The sequence below is a fragment of the Ambystoma mexicanum genome, chromosome 5p, assembly GCF_040938575.1.
Source record: "Ambystoma mexicanum isolate Mex_15411 chromosome 5p, UKY_AmexF1_1, whole genome shotgun sequence".
Lineage (NCBI taxonomy): Eukaryota > Metazoa > Chordata > Amphibia > Caudata > Ambystomatidae > Ambystoma > Ambystoma mexicanum.
The window spans coordinates 1,340,121,104-1,340,137,976 of NC_090930.1; the positions used below are offsets into that span (position 1 = coordinate 1,340,121,104).

General features: G+C 39.8%; 1 protein-coding gene across 2 annotated transcripts in view; it reads right to left on the reverse strand.

Moving 5' to 3' along the window:
* Positions 1-16,873, reverse strand: part of SEMA5A (semaphorin 5A) — a 2,281,219-nt gene that overhangs the window by 896,338 nt on the left and 1,368,008 nt on the right. For both annotated transcript variants that reach the window (XM_069613729.1, XM_069613730.1), the window contains one exon: positions 16,428-16,632. In XM_069613729.1, the coding sequence (XP_069469830.1) occupies positions 16,428-16,632 (205 nt within the window). The remainder of the gene's footprint in view (positions 1-16,427; positions 16,633-16,873) is intronic.

Sequence of the window (16,873 nt, forward strand, 5' to 3'; positions counted from 1 at the left end):
GGGAATGTGACGGGCGATTGCCCTGCCCAGACCACTTGGCAAAGAGGAGATCAGCATGCCATAATTGATTACATCTATATTAATGCGAAAGCCTTTAATTCTGTTCAAAAGTTGGAGGTTATTCATACAAGTGTAAATGATCACCATAAATTAAAATTGTCACTGCAAATTGGTTAGATCCAACTGACACAATGGTTGAACCCAAATGTAACTGATGTTGTTGTGAATAATGTGAGAAACAGATTGTCTTGGAATATAGAGAAATTGAGAATCTTAGATTCTAATCTAAAGACTATGTACCAGAGAGAAGATCTTCTGGTCTATGACTATACAGCTGCCATGCAGATGTTTACTCGAGTAGTTACTGGTAGTGGGTTAATTGAGCAACGGCATACCCATGCCTATGATTCGGAAATAGTCTATTGTAAATCTGATTTAAGACAAGAAATTCGGCAATTGCGGAAATCAGAGAAAATTGACATGGCCGAAAAAATTAGATCAGCTAAGCAAAACTATAAAAAATGGCTCAGATTAAGAAGAGCAAAACTTTACGAACTGAAAGGGAAATCCATGCTTAAACAACTTATCTTGAAATCTACAGCTGGCATATGGGCCCTTCTCAATCAAACATCGGAGACTCCTCAATTTGTAGCCCAGGTAAACTCGATTTCCTCTGAGGCATGGCAGATGTATTTTCATAAGCTCTATCTTTCTCCCTTTCCTGACTTACGATTAAACCGCCATTCGTTCACAGCATCCGGAGCATTTACATTTGATATAGACAACATCAAACTTTGTATTAAAAAACTGAGCTCTTCTCGGGCAACAGGTCCAGATGGGCTGCACAATATGATGTTAAAAATGCACGTTGATAAATGGGCGAGTATTCTTTACCGTATCTTTAATCAGGTGCTGAAGGGTGGCGTTATCCCCGAGACCTGGAAAAAATCCATCATTCTCCCGATATTTAAAAAAGGCAATCGTGAGAATCCCAGGTCCTACAGGCCAATAGCGCTCTTGGACTGTCCGGGTAAATTATTTGCCCGGCTGCTCTTAAAAAAATGTAATACCTGGTTACAGGATAGTAAATTGAGAGATCCATTTCAAACAGGCTTCTTGCAAGGGGTAGGTACTGGTATAAATATTATTACTTTATCAAGCCTCATTCAGAAAGCCTATCAACAGAAACAGCCCTTGTATCTCGCCTTTATTGATTTTCAAATGGCATTTGATGCCGTTCCAAGAGAACAGCTTTATAAGAAATTGGCTGATGCTAACTGTCCATGGCATATTTTGACATGGATAATCCAATTACACATTAATACTTCAATCCAGGTTAGACTTACTAACGGCGGTTTATTAACCTCCCCAATACCAACCGCCAGAGGTCTAAAACAAGGCTGTTTATTAGCCTCAGCCTTGTTCAACTTCTTTCAGATATCTATCGAAGTTTCACAACACTGATCTCTGACTCTCCAAAAATCATGGGAGTACAGATACAATGGTTATTGTATGCCGATGACATGGTACTATTGTCACATACCCCAAAAGGGTTGCGACTATTAGGTGCCCTGGATGGTTATACAAAAGTAAATGGCATAACAATCAACATTGCGAAGACAAAGGTCATTCAATTTGGTACCAGGAAACAAAGTCGTGCCCATTTACATTGGCCTCTTCAAAATTGTAAGATCACCAGCACTAATATCTATGTGTACCTGGGCATAATTGTTTCCAACTTGTGTGCCTCTGATCAATATAATCAACAAGGATTCCACAAACTTGAAACGTGCATTTCACAAGCCCGGATCATCAAGGCAAGATACTGTAAATGTTCTTTATTACCAATTCTTACATATTTCAAATTGAAAGTAGTGCCTGTTATTCTCTACGGTGCAGAGACCCGGTTTATCATGTGATACTCTTACTGGGCCATTAGGGAAGGTCGGTTCTGGAGGCAAGTTTTGAACTTTCCAACCTCACAACCACTTCCACATTTAAGATATGAGCTGGGCTTAATTTCTCTTTACGCAGCTTACAAATGGCGCTTGTGTGCCTTGTACCGCAAGTGTCTTATGAACAAAGCCACAACAGGGATAATTAATATCATTTCCATATATCTATTGAGCTCTATGGACGTCTTTCCAAAAACATGGCGCCAAAAAATCCACTCAATTCTAGCAAAAGCCCAGATTGATCCAATCTTGCTAATGGAAAATCCAAACAAAGCAAGCTCAAAAATCTGGGAAGGTGACTGGATTTATACACGTCTTGCATGTACCAACTATAAACATTTCGAGGCTTTTCCATTTGAATTAAAGCGTTATAACACAGTGGCTGAATATATGGGGAGGTCCCCTAGTTCCAACCACAGAAACGGCTTTATGAGATTTAGACTAAAACTGTGGCTGACTAATGATGTGATGAATATACGGGATAATGCTGCTATCCCTCTGCTTTGCCGGTTTTGTAAACAACAAGCAGAAACCCTTATGCACCTGTGTGCAGAATGGGATAAACTGGCATCAGTACGGGGTGTTCATTTCAAGCCTTTATTTAGGGACCAACAGGTTTTGACCCCAAAAGAGCTATGGGTCTTAATATTCCATACTAATAGAAAGGCTGTAAGATATGCAGTTGTCAATTATTTGCATCAGTTGAAAATACCAATGTATGCAGTGCCAAGTAAATGCTGATCCTTTCACATGCGTTATAATTTGTTTTGCAAATCACTGCTGAACTTTTTTTTAAATGAGAAATATTTTTTTTTCTAGTATTACTATTGTATACAATGTTTTACTTATTTTCAATTGTTCTGTAAATGTGAATTTCTGTAATTTTGTATAAGTTGAAAGGTTGTGAATTTTTTTTCACGACCAAAACAACTATAAATAAAAAAAAAAAAAAAAAAATTATATGATGTATATGTGAGTTATGTTGACAGATATGTGTGGAGTGCAACATATCATCCTGTGCATGTCACGGTATATATTTCATTTTGAGGTATATTTTACCTTTGGTTTAGTCCCTCTGATTCGTCTGCATATGTAGGACAGCCACAGTTTGCGTTGGGTTAGGCCTGTCAACTTGTGTTTCATGGAATATTTTTCCATTTCAGTTTTTCCATTGTGTTTCGCCCCGCAACCCCATTGCCCATCCACAGCGCCCCGCCCTATTTTAGGGGTAGTTTGACACGTGGCTACTCGATAAGGGGCAGCCAATTAACACCTACACATGTTATAAGTATATATGTTCCCCTAACCAATCAGTCCCCGCAATAGAATTCATTGTTTGCCACATAGGATGATGTCATAGCTGATGTACATTGAAGTATAAAGATCTGTGTGTAACCAAAAATTAGACGAGAGTGAGTGAGCTGAATTTAACATGATCACCAGATTTCCCTGCTCTATTTGAGCTGACGATAAAGTAGTAATTTGCCATATTCTTTGAGTCTGTCCAGTTATTTGGGTCTGAGATCATTTATTATGGTAATTCCATTCTGCGTATGAGATAGGCCAAAAGGTTCTAGTGCACATTTTGGTAGGAGTGCAGATGATTTTGCTCCAGTCAACCTAGGCCCAGATCCAGACTCTTGGACGATCAACGACTTCCCCCATTAGCCAGAAGATTGTGGAGCTTCCTGTGGAGAGTGGTGTGCAATACAGACGTGTGAAAAAAATCAATGGGCAGGTGCCCTTTTGAAAAAATTCCTGTCCGGTCCCCGCATGTGCCCCGCGGACTGAAGGCAAGCTGTTCGATTGGGGAAGAGACGATGCTGAGGGACTTCAGTTGAGCCACAGATGTAAGTAGAGCATTGAAGGTAGCAAAAAAAGGGTAGGGGCTATAGTATAAGTTTAAAGAGATAGATACTTCTATTTTCAGGCTCCAAGGGGACCAAAGAATGCGCATTAAACTCTAAGTAGAGTATATTGTATGGATTCCTGAGACAAGTGCCAAAAAGAAGAATGCGCATTTTACTCCAAAATGGGGGTAAATAGTGAGTTAAGATATATTTACTAACGGAAAGTAAAGGAAAGTGATCCATAAAAAAGAAAACTGCATGTTTATTTGGGGGTATATATTAGCTCACTTTTAAAAGTTTATTGTCTATATATAAGAAATATAAAATGATAGTAATAAAATTAACTAATTATCAGGCCTTAAGATCAAGTGATTGACGTCAATCAGAGAAGGATACAATTTTTAAAAAATAAGTCAAATTAAATAAAGGTTCATACAGCAGCAATAATAGAACAATAGGCTAGCAAGAATCAATAGAATTGTAAATGAAGAAATAAGGAGAAACGATATCATAGAGATTTTAAAATTGGTTAAAACATATGTGTTTTGTGGTAAAGGGCAGTGATTGATAGTGCTTGCCCAAATTAATGTTTGTGAAGAAATAGAGGAAACAAAGGGAAAAACGAAGAAGCTATGAGGAACAAAAAAAAGAGTAGGAGAGATTACCAGATAGAAAACTCAGTGAAATAGAAGCCGAGAATGAAAGAACGTAGGTTGCAAAGAAGGCGAGAGTAAAAAGAGAAGAGGGAGATGAGGAGAAGGGAAGGAGACATGAGAAGGAGCAGGGAACAAAATGATGACGAAATAGATTATTTTGTTAATAGAAGCATGTTACCAGTTGAAGCACGAAAACGAGGGGAAGAAGAGGAAGGATCACAACAGCCCCGTACGGAGCTGCAGGGAATACCGAGAATACGGGCATGGGCTGACGAGCAGGAGACAGAAAGTATATGGAAATAATTTGGGGATCTATATAGGGAGATGAGGGATAAAAATGGTTAGAAAGATAAAGGGAATATCGAAGGATCTTTACCAGAAGGAACAGGAAGTAGATTGGGTGACATAATGGCAGACGAGCATAGAGTGCTGTCATTAAGCGGGTTAGATCTTGATGACGAGGAAAGGGACGAAAGCCATACACGCTGGGGTATAATGAAGTCAGACAAAGAAAGAGAACAAAATGAGAAGGTACAAAGAGAGGGTGCATGCAGGTTTTGGATAGACCCGAGTATAGAAAAAGGGGTAAAATTGTCAGATTTTAAAGACCCTAAAAAGAAAACACCGGAACCAACACCATATTCTGAACGATCACAGTATGATCACACATAGCAGGGGATAGATTCCCGCCATATTTAAGCTGGTTAAGGTCGCTGTCAGGATGAAGACAGGCGTCCAAAACTAGCCCCACCTGGAAAATGAGAAGTGTAGGTGGGTATGATTATGGGTGAGGGTATACGTAATTCCCATTATTAGAGAAAGGGGAGGGTCATTGCAATATATTCCATGGCCACAAATGAATAAATACAATTTGAAATGTAAATTGCCTAGTTTGACTGCAGGTGTGGGAAAATGGATTTATGAGTTAGAAAAAATGACAGCGGGAATGACGTTAGCAGTGGGTGACGTAAAAGGCCTACTAGCTATCATTCTAGCGGAGAGAGCTGGCAACATTTGGAAGCGAGCAGGGTATGTGAGTGTAACAGCACAAAACACAACACATGACGAAGCACCATTTAATAACTGTAGACTAGATGTATGGCGAGCGCTTAGAGTACAGTATCCAGATGCATCAGAAATGCGTGCCATTATGACAAGAAAAATGGGTGAAAATGAAAATCCTGTTGCCTTTATTGAAGAGGTTCGAGGGCGCTGGAGGTTCAAGACGAGAGAACTGTGGGAAAAAACAGTTGCATTATTTTGCCACATTTTGTGTCAGGGACTGCCAGAGAAAGTGCAATGACAAATGAAGAAAAAGATGGGAATGGAAGCAAAACCCTGGCCAGAAATAAAGTTGACAATTGTACATCATTGTCGATTGTTGCAAGAGAAGAATAAGAAAAAAGCTGAGGGTAGAAAGCAAGAGAAAGCAAAGTTAGTTCAGAAAATGTCACAATTTGCTATAGAAGGAGGGGTATTAACAAGTGGTGAAGGTGTGGTAACACAAGGAGTACAGCCAGTGCAGACAAGCAATGTAGGGTATCCAGCAGATCAAGGAGAGTATCATTTTTGGCCACAAGGTGGATGGAATGCATCTAAAGGAGGATGAGGGGGATTTCAAAACTTTCAAGGAGGAGGAGGTTTTAATGGAGGGCAGCCAGACAATGTTGGAATTGTGGGAGAATGGGACATATAGCGCAAACCCGTAGAAGAAGAGGGGGCATGCAGCAGAACTGGCAAGCTCCAAGAGGGGGGGATGAGTTATTCCCCACAGTATAATGCAGATCCACAGGAGTATTATTCCCAATATCACACACAGAATCAGACACATGCACTGCAAATACAGCAGGCACAGCAAGATCCAGCACAAGTATGGATGCCACAAGGGTATCTACAGCAAGTACCTATACCAGCACAACAAGTAAAGACTCAGCAAGCAGCGGCACCACAATGGAACAGGAATACAGGAGTCCCACAAGCACCTACACCTAGGATAGGGGATTTGACTGTGGTAGGAGGAAATCCTTTCACGGGAACTAGAATTAATTTATACCAACAATAGGACAGTCCACAGAGCGGCCTGATGTGTTCACTACTATCAATGACACTGGACCCCCAAGAGGAACCAAGGGTCAAGGTGACGATAGGAGGCAAGACATGTTTGTTTCTTGTAGACACTGGAGTGGCTCGCTCCTTTGTTTAAGAGGGAAACTACCCAATGTCTGGAATTGCCATGAAAGTCTCTGGGGCAATGACTTTAGTTCCTTTTACTGATGAGTTACCAATTTCTATAGAGCATGATGTATCTATGCCACTATTGTTCTTTTGACAGATACCGGTTAATATATTAGGATGAGATTTGATGACAAAATTAACAATGAGGATATCTTTCATTGACAAAGGGAGTGTGTGTTCCACTCCAGGAATACATTTTCTGAATATAAGAGAGTTCATATTAGCATTTTCAAAATATTATGAGGGATCCCTTTAGACCCAGAAGTATTGTTATACAAAGTATCCATGTTGTTATCATGGCTCCCCAGATAAGTAGGCAAAATATTGAGGATACCATATGAATTTCTGTTTAGACCAGAAATTCCTAGGGATGAGGAAGATGGACAGGTAATTCCCAAAGAGCTAGAAGCAGCAGTAGTTACAGAAGCAAGGGTGATTGTTCATGGGACAGATGCTGAGAGAACAGGATGGAGGGCAGTGATAGCCCTTGGTGAAGGATATAGACTGACAGATTTGTCGGGCAGGGCATTGTTCAGAGATGAGTATTCAGATGATGAACTGGTATTTTTTATAAGCCTCACTTATAGGATTAAAATAGAAAATAGAGACATCCAACAAGGAATGGCATTAGTGAGAACAAAACCATAATTTCTTCAGGAAGACTTAGAGAAGGTGCCAAACATTTTGTGGACTAGTAGTCCTTGTGACGTAGGTCTAATAAAAGGAGTAGGGGTAGTCAAAATCAAGCTGAAGCCTTGAGCTATTCTGCCACAAATAAAGCAGTTTCCCATATCAAGAAAAGCAGATTGAGTGCATATTTGAAACTATTTCCACTTTAATGCAGCAAGGAATATTAGTCATTGAGATTTATTCAGGATCTCCGCCCTCCTAACAATATTGTTGAAGCCGAGTACAGTTACAATACTGTGTGATATTCCAGCTACAGCTAAATAGTTCACAGTAATAGATTTGAAAATCATATTCTTCTCAATTCCCCTTCTTGAGGACTCACAGGGTTTTACCTCATTATCATATGGAAATCATTGTCTAAAACACACTTGTTTGCCCCAGGGGTACTGTGAGTCCCCCTCAATCTTTAATAGAGTCATTCAGATGATTCTAGGTAATGTACAGCTTGAGAGTGCAATAATTCAATATGTAGATCATATATTGGTTTGCAGTGAGACAGAAGAAAATTTAGAGAAAATTCTGTTCAACTCATGACCATACTGGCAGAGAAAGGATATAAGGTAGACAAAGAGAAGTTCCAATATTGTCACGAAAAGGTCCTGGACATAGGACAGTTTATCTTTCAAGAGGGGAGAAAAGTGACACCTGAAAGAGCAGGAGCGATTCAAAAAGCTCCTAAACCAGAGACAGTAAAAGAGATGCAACAATTTCTAGGCTTATGTAATTATTGTAGGGCCTGGGTTTTTGACTACAGTACATATATTCAACCATTTTTAAAAGGACTTAAGGAAGCACGGGTGGTCAAGGAACAGATAATATGGACTGAGGAAATGACTGAAGGATTTGAAGAATTAAAAAGAGCAATTTGCACAGCCCCTGTGTTAGGAATACCAGCTTATAATGAAGAGTTTTACTTATTCTCGCATTCCAATGGAGTAGTGATGACAGCAGTCCTTACACAGAAAACGAATTTAGGGCACAAACCATTAACATATTACGGTGGGATTTTAGACCCAGTAATGCAAGGACATTACCCTTGCAAACAAGCTTTAGCTGCTGCTGTATTGCGATTGAAAAAGCTGCAGGTATTATGAGAGGGTGCTCAATTACATTAATTTGTCGAGCACACCTTATCCGCTATTTGAGAGAAACCTAAATGTACATTGGCCACACAAAGAGCATCAGGATATGAGGGGATTATTTCAAATCCAGCGATTAAAAATTTTAGATGCAGAGAATCCAGTGACATTTTTGGCAGAATTGGTAGGGAAAGCAGACTATGTGCATAATTGTACAATGTATGCTGAATTATATGATGACATTCCCCATGTTAGAGAAAATGCCCTCACAGGGGGGGAGGTTATCCTTATTGATAAACGATGGCCAAAAGACATACTGCATCAGCAGTTGTAAAGGTGAACCGTGAGAGTGAATTTGAGTTAGTGACAAGTGCGAGGCTGCCTTTGCATTGTTCAGCACAGGCTACAGAATTAGGGGTGCTTATTACCACACCCCAGAGATACGAGGATGAGGAAGTCACAGTGTACTCTGACTCCGCTTATGTGACATCAACTGTACATGTAGTGCTGTCACGTTGGAAAAGGAGGGGTTTCCTCCTTGCAGACGGCTCACCAGAGCAACATGCGCAGCTAATGGACAAGCTTAATAATATACTAAAGCTTCCATTGGCTATTGCAGTCATAAAGTGCGCAGCCCCATGCTAAAAGGACAGATTATATTTCTCGTGGTAATGAAGCCGCAGACATAGAAGCAAAAAGGGTAATATTTTTCACAAACATTCCTGATTTTGATGTAGAGAGTGTTAAACAATTGTCTGGAAGATGTATGATGATGAAGGAAAAGGTTTAATGTGTTATCCATTGTACAATTCATTGAGCTGCAAGGTTGAGCACCACAGGAAGAACAGGATCTTTGAAAAAAACAGGGGTGCTCTTTATCCCCCCTGTGAGGACTTATTTAAACGGGACAGCATTGGAAAGCTGGTTATGCCTCTGGCATTATTAAAGGTGGCAATGGAGCAGCTTCACTACCCAGCTCCCACAACAAGAGAGAGTCTTGCTGCCACAATTGAAGGAGACTGGTTTGCACCAAATTTATTAGAACACGTGGTACAGTTTATTGTGAATTGAATTATATGCCAGAAGTTCACAGCAGGATACACTTTGAGAACAGTGAGAGGAGCAATCCCAAGGCCTAATGGTCCTTTTCAGCATCTACATATAGTTTATGAGCATATTTTGCAAGTATGAAATGCATATAGGTACATGTTAGTGGTAGTTTGTCTCTTTTCCAGATGGATTGAGTCAGGTTCATGCACACACCCTGATGCCACATGTGCTGCTAAGTTTCTCGTACATGAGGTATTTCCTAGAAGGGGTGTGTGCTAAGTCGTGCGATCTGCAAATGGACGGCATTTTGCAAATGAGTTATTTGAACCGATAGTTCTTCTAATAGGAATAAAACACAATTTGTTGTCTGCTTATCACCCAATGGCCAATGGTATCTGTGAGAGATTAAATATACTCCTCAAAGAGAGGATAGCTAAGATTAAGATTACCTTAAAAAGGGGTGGCTGCATTGTCTGCCCCTTGCTTTGCTTGCACTGATAAATTAGCTTGGTTCAGATCACAATCTGAGTCCTCATGAGTTGGTGACTGGACGTCGTATGAGAATATCCCTTGCTTTTCCCACTCAAACAGAAACTGATTCCCATAGTGTAGAAAATTCATACATGAGAAAATGGGGAGAGTCCCAAATGCAGCAGTGGAATGGGACATTAAACTAAAGAAATAACATTGGGATCCACGCTGCTATGGACTTGGTTCAGAATTATTTATAGATTATTCAGATGTTATGTGTATCATTTCTGATATCACAAAAAATGGTTTAAGCCATTATGTGATATCAGAAATGATACACATAGTGTAGCAAAGGCTTTAGGTTGTGAAATGCATGGTTATTTGGCAAATATGACTGCTAGCATTTCTATTCTTTCTTAACAGATCAAACATCAGAGGGAAGGGTCAAAGAAGATTGAAGAAGACAGCCAAACCAATAATCTTAGTAAACTGTTAAAACAGTCTAGTTTGTACCCTGGGTACTAAGGGTTAGCACAAAGTTTTATGCGCACTTGGAATAAGACCCGCTTTGAAGTACCGTACCTATTAGAGTAGATTACACCTACAGATTTTAAATTGAAAGGTAGACAAGCCTGGCTGCACCTGAATGAGTGGATGGACTTGCTGCTGTTCCAGAAAACCTTTTCACCTCAACCAAAAACTGATTATACATTAAAAGGAAGATACGAAGATTGTATAATATATTGTATGCTGCTTGAAACATTACAGCAATTTTTGAATAATGTGCCAGAAACCAAACAATAACACGTATATAAATATCACTTCATGAACCTCATAACTGTAACAGTGCACACATTTTTGACTACTCTGTTTACCTATATTCTCCAGTCTTACCCAGCTTTAGTAAAATAAGACGTGGATGCTGTGACATTTTTTGGGATCCTAAAAACGGTCTCATCATTCTCACACTTGTCGGTGTGATTATTCTGCAAACTTTGTTGTAAAAAGAGGACAAGAGGTACCATGTCTGCGCAAAGATGATCAATAAGTTCATTTGGATTGATTATTGTATCATCATTCACTACCATGATTTGTCTTTTCTTTCTTATTGTTATGGCATTTTGAAAGATAATCGTGAATAATGCTGATGAAATATTAGATAATGACACTTCTATGATTATCCCTAGCAGAGGTACACACCATGTTTCCCTAATAATTCTGAACAAATTGTTCCACCAAAAAGATATGCTGAAGAAGATAATGAGGATGTAAACTCATATCTTGATAATTCTGCCCATTTAAAGAATAATATGTGGTATCAGCACATGAGAGAGATAGGAAAGAGAATGCCAGAGGAAAGCTGTTACGTGTGTTCTCTCATCCCTTATGCCATGAAAGCGGCCAGAACGTTAATTGCAAAAGAAATACCTTCACACGATGCAAAGTGCCTCAGTCATCTAGTAGCATGCCCAACAAGAGGACAATTCGGAGGAAGATGGGCAACCCTACGATGACGATCAAAGAAATCATTTCCATATGAAGATGGTTACGCGAGAATGCAGAAGATGGAAAAAGACATAAGTTGATTGAGCAGAAAGCTCATATATTTATCCATAATGGAGAACAAATAAAGGTTGAAATGATAGATGTCTAAAGTCATGGCCCAAGTATTCTAAGTTACTAACATGAGATGAAGGAGGACCGGTGACCATAATACCAATAAGGAATGCAACAACATGCTTCAGGAACACAGGCCAGGATCTAGTTGTAGAAAATAGTAGATGCAAGCAGACACTTAAAGTACGAGGAATTAATGGAGGGACTGCTGTGTTAATGGATCGTTATTGTGCTTGTGGATCCAAAGGTTACATGAAACTGCCTAAAAACTGGGGAGGAATATACTCCATAGTGGTTATACATGTTCCTGCATTAGTGATTCCCCAATGTAATCGACATATTGAATCATTTCTGAAAATGGATGTGCACCAGAGAAGAAAGAGGTCATTCAACCTCCTCTGGCTGAAGAGAGAGAACTATTTTTCAGCAAAGTTGATAAATAAAATTATGATAGTATTCCATTTGAGCACAAACTATTTGGCAAGACGGCAATGATATTTACATCCATATTTATGGCAGGACTCCAGACTGCAATGAATGCCAAGTGGTTACAGACTACTAGATGGGAGCTGCTTCAAACAATTAACAGGACTATCAAAGGATTTAATGTGATTCGAGTATGGGCCATTCAACTGATGACCCTCCAAAAGAGGTATGTCTTGGAGTTGATTACAGAAATGGAAGGTGGTGTTTGCACCAAGATTGGGCCTTCTTGCTGTACGTACACACATGCCCATGATGGAGAAAACGGAACCCTGACAGTAATAATACAACGATGTTGTCAATAACGATGTTGTCAAACCTGCACATGAAGATGGTAGAAGTGGACAAGACTGAAGGAGATGATTGGTTCTCGTCCCTGTTTTCATGGATTCCCACCTGGATAGCAAATACCTTCAAGTGATTAGAAACAATACTAGTATTGGCAATGCTGGGATTCTGTGTTGCAAGAATCATCATTGGACAATGTCAGAAGACAGCAAAGAAAGTGGTTGGGATAAAGATAATGATTGCCATAAATTCTGACAATAGTGAACCCATGGAAAATGAGGGCACCACCCATGAACACATAAAAGGAAGTCCCTTGCCACCCCAGCAACAAAGTTCTACTACCCTAAGGATCATAAGAAGTATGTAGGATGTTGGATATTCTGTCAACCATGTGGGGAGTGTTGCCACATGACATGGAGTGTGGATGAGCATATAAAGAATGCAGGTCACCTGAGGGGGTGACAAAGATATGAATTCCAAAGAAACAACAGTGTGAAGAAAAGGTGAAGAAGATTGAGGAGGTGGTCAAGGACTCGACCAGAAGGGGGAAGGTAGAGGAGCAGGTGACGTCCACTTTAGTGCCCAGTTCCTCACCTCTGGCATACTGGAAGAACAGCAAGAGATCACTTTGTGTGATGCCAAGTATCATCCCAATACAGCACCGAAGATGTGAGAGATGTTATGCACTCAGAGAGCTGCCATATGGAATGTACCCTTGTACTGAAGTGGTGGAAGGATGTCGACATACACCATTGCACATAGAAGATCTGTAAGTGCAAATTGACATGAGTAAAATGGCATCATAAAGGGAAGACACGAGGATGCGCAGAAACAATATGCAGACACTTAAAGAATGAAGAGGTAATTGAAGTAACACCAAGTGTAGAGAGATGAAGAAATTGTCTATGCTGGAAAGATGAGTGAGATGAAGCTCAACAAATGTACATATGCAGAAACGCAAGGTAGATGAGACATATAGAAGCTTGCCGCAAAGAAACTATGACGTAATTAAAGCGGTCATAATGGAAAGATGGACATTGGATCATGTTGAAACTACCTCAGAGACAACCGAGGCAGCAGAACTAGGAGACGCTGCAGAACCAACTTTGTGCGAAGAACTAAGAATATCTGTTTTACTAAGACTAAGGATGACACAGCAAGACATAATTGGAAAGTACAAAGGGAGTTTACCAGGGTAAGCTATGAACGGAGGGCACATTTCTCTTAGATCAAGCAGAAGCAGAAACATCTGCAAGAGCCAAGTATTGGACAATTAAAGATGAGAAAAGCATATGTACGATGAAATTACCAAGTCTCCAGAGGCCAAAAGGAGTCATAACACCCAGCACAATTAAATCAAATTGCAATAAATAAAAGGACGAAATGGACACATTTGTAGTCTAATAACACGTGGTGCAAGAACAGAAGACAATAACTATTCATTAAGCCTCAGATGAAGATAGTACTGTACCCAGACTGCCTTAAAATTCCCAGAAAAGAAAACAGCCAGCAAGGTCAACTATAAAGGGGAAGCCTTGGCTTGGGGCCAAACTGATGAGAGATGGTAGGCTAATTGACCAAAATTGGCAGTGGACTGATGTTGTCTGCACATGGGTTTCATTTTGTTCACGTGCTGCTAGCAAGCCAAATGTCTAAGGTTGTGAGGTTATGCCAGTCAGTCATGAGTGGTTATGAAGCAGCATGCTATACAGTGTTGCATAAAGCCAATCTGTTGTTAGCATTTTAATATAATCAGTATTATACGTATTTTAGCGGTAGTTTGAGGTGTGCCAACTAGATAAGGGGCAGCCAATGATGTTAACACTTACACATATTATAAGTATATATGTTCCCTTAGCCAATGCCCCCCTCGATAGGTTTTGTTGTTTGCCACGTAGGATGCCAAAGCTGACGTACATTGAATTATAAAGTCTTTGTGTAACCAAAAATTAGATGAGAGTGAGTGGGCTGAATTTCGCATGATCACCAGATTTCCCTGTTTTATTTGAGCTGATAATAAAGTAGTGCTTTGCCATATTCGTTGAGTTTGTCCGGTTATTTAGGTCTGACATCATTTATTATGGTAATTCCATTCTGTGCATGAGATACGCTGAAAGGTGCTAGTGCACAAAATCTGAAACATTCCTTCCCGGACATTATGATACCAACTCTACATCGAACGTAATCATGGAAAAGGTATTGCTGTTTAATGTTTAATTTTTGGTTTTTGATGAGATGTTTGTATGTTTCCATACCTTACAAAACAATAAGTGTTATAACCAAAAGATTGGTGTCTTTGCTTAAAACATCAATATCAATTCTAAATTATTATTACTTTTTTTTTAGTTTTTTTTTTTATTGGTTTTTTCAAACCTTTAAAAGTGACGATATATGAACAAACAACAAAGCCACAATTAGACATACAAACAATCATCAGTAGTAGACTTTTGGGCGAGCTCCATTCACGAAGTTATTAAACAGATTATACCGTGACAGGTTTTACTAATTTGTTTCCCTACTGGTGCCATCATCAGACATTTTTCAATTTGCTCCAAAAAACATGTTAATGGAAATATCAGTTTCAAGTCGGTTCCTTGGTACATCTGGTTCCACCAGTCATCGGCACAAAAGGATGGATGGACTACACTCCATGGGCCCAAGTGGATTGATCTTTCAGATTTCAGCTTAGGGCAAAATAGCACTAAATGTTTGAGTGACTCTTTGGCTAGCAGACAAAGTCGACATTCGGGTTTTAGGTGCTCATTATTCTTCCATAAGCTAATTCTAAATTATGAGATTTGCAAAGATATCCAAGACTTCAAGCACCATTATGTTCTCAGGAAAAGGGGAACGAGATTAGTGGATTTCTTTCTGAACATGCTGTCCTGTAGTTCGATCAGGAATTCTAAATGTATCCTAATTTTTTTAATACATCTGTTCTCGTTGAATTTTAGAATAAGTATAAAACTGATAGAATATAGGCTCTGATATCCTTGCCTTTATTTCTCTGAATAGCAGGACAAATAATATTGAAACAACTAATTATTGGGAGAGGAGAATGTGATAGGCAGCATCAAAAACAAAGTGCACTAATCATATAGTGCATTTAATTCTGTCTGCTAGGTTTGGTGAACTGCAGCCTTCACTGTCTATCCAATCCAGCTAGAGTCAGCTGACAGAAATAACCACAGCAAGGCATGCTCTACCATTACAAGAAGGCACCCATGAAAATACTGATTTAATTGGTAGTTGTTGATTGGGACCTTGGCTATTTTATTATGAAACCATATTATATTACTGAAAAGAAATCATGCTCTTAAGAGAACCATTCAACAAACGTCCTCCAATTATAGACAATTCCTCATATCACAAAAGTGAAAAAATGCACAGAAACATGGAATCAAAACATGCTCATTATAGCATCACAAAATACTCTCCCCATTCGCTCTCCACTCGCTCCTACAAAATGGCTACTACTATAATAGAGCTTTTTTTCAGAATGTGCACTTTCTGCCCCATGGAGCAGCTGGCTGAATCCAGCCCCCGCTTCAAGCTGCATCCTTATGAAATCTGACAAAGAACGTAAGCTCCCTCTAGCTAGACCTACAGACTTCATGAAATAAATAAAAGGCCTCACAGGCTTTGCACATCTAAAAAAGACAGTTTCCAATGTTTCCAGAACCCCTACCACTATCCACAGATATGATATCCTGTTTGCAACATTAACTTAACTGAACTGTCAAATGAAATCAAACATACTTCACATTGAGTGCTCATTTACTGATAGTGCAGAATGCTTGTGTGTCACAGAGAGAAACACGATTGTCTTTCTCACAATATCTACTATGGGTGACCTCAACAGCAGAGGGGGGGGGGGCGGAGGCTATTTTTTCAGCTGTTGGCATTTAACATCGTTTTTTCTCTGGTAAGTTTTTCAGTGTTGGTTCAGAGCCATGTAAATGAAGTTTTCACAAATAACGTGCATTCCCCCCCCCCCAGGAGGGCGGAGGCTTGATACTGCACTAACATTTAGCTATTTGGGAAAGTCCTCACCTGTGGCCAGATACATGATGTGGAACAGCATGTCCTTGCCCTGCACAACATCCACCGCCACATGTGAAAGGCGGCTGTTGTCTTCCATGAAGTAAGGAACTGTAACAACTGGCTGGACCACTTCATGCATAAGGATGAATTTCTGGGCATCCTGCAGGTTTCTCTCGGTCAGGTTCACGTAAATGCCTTGGTCCAGGGTACCACACTGCAAAGGAAGAGATTCCAAATGTGTCACATGCACCAATGAAACGGCTTCACCACAGTACTCGTTTCCCTATAGATGACTGGAGCCTAGCGTCTACAAATGACATTAAACATCGCAGACCTTGCAAATCCCGGCATGCTGTGCGCCATCCCACACCACAATGTATATAGCAAGTTGTTCACAACAAAAATGCAACATTACACCAAAATTAGTACATTCTAAAGAGTTATGGATTTAGCTG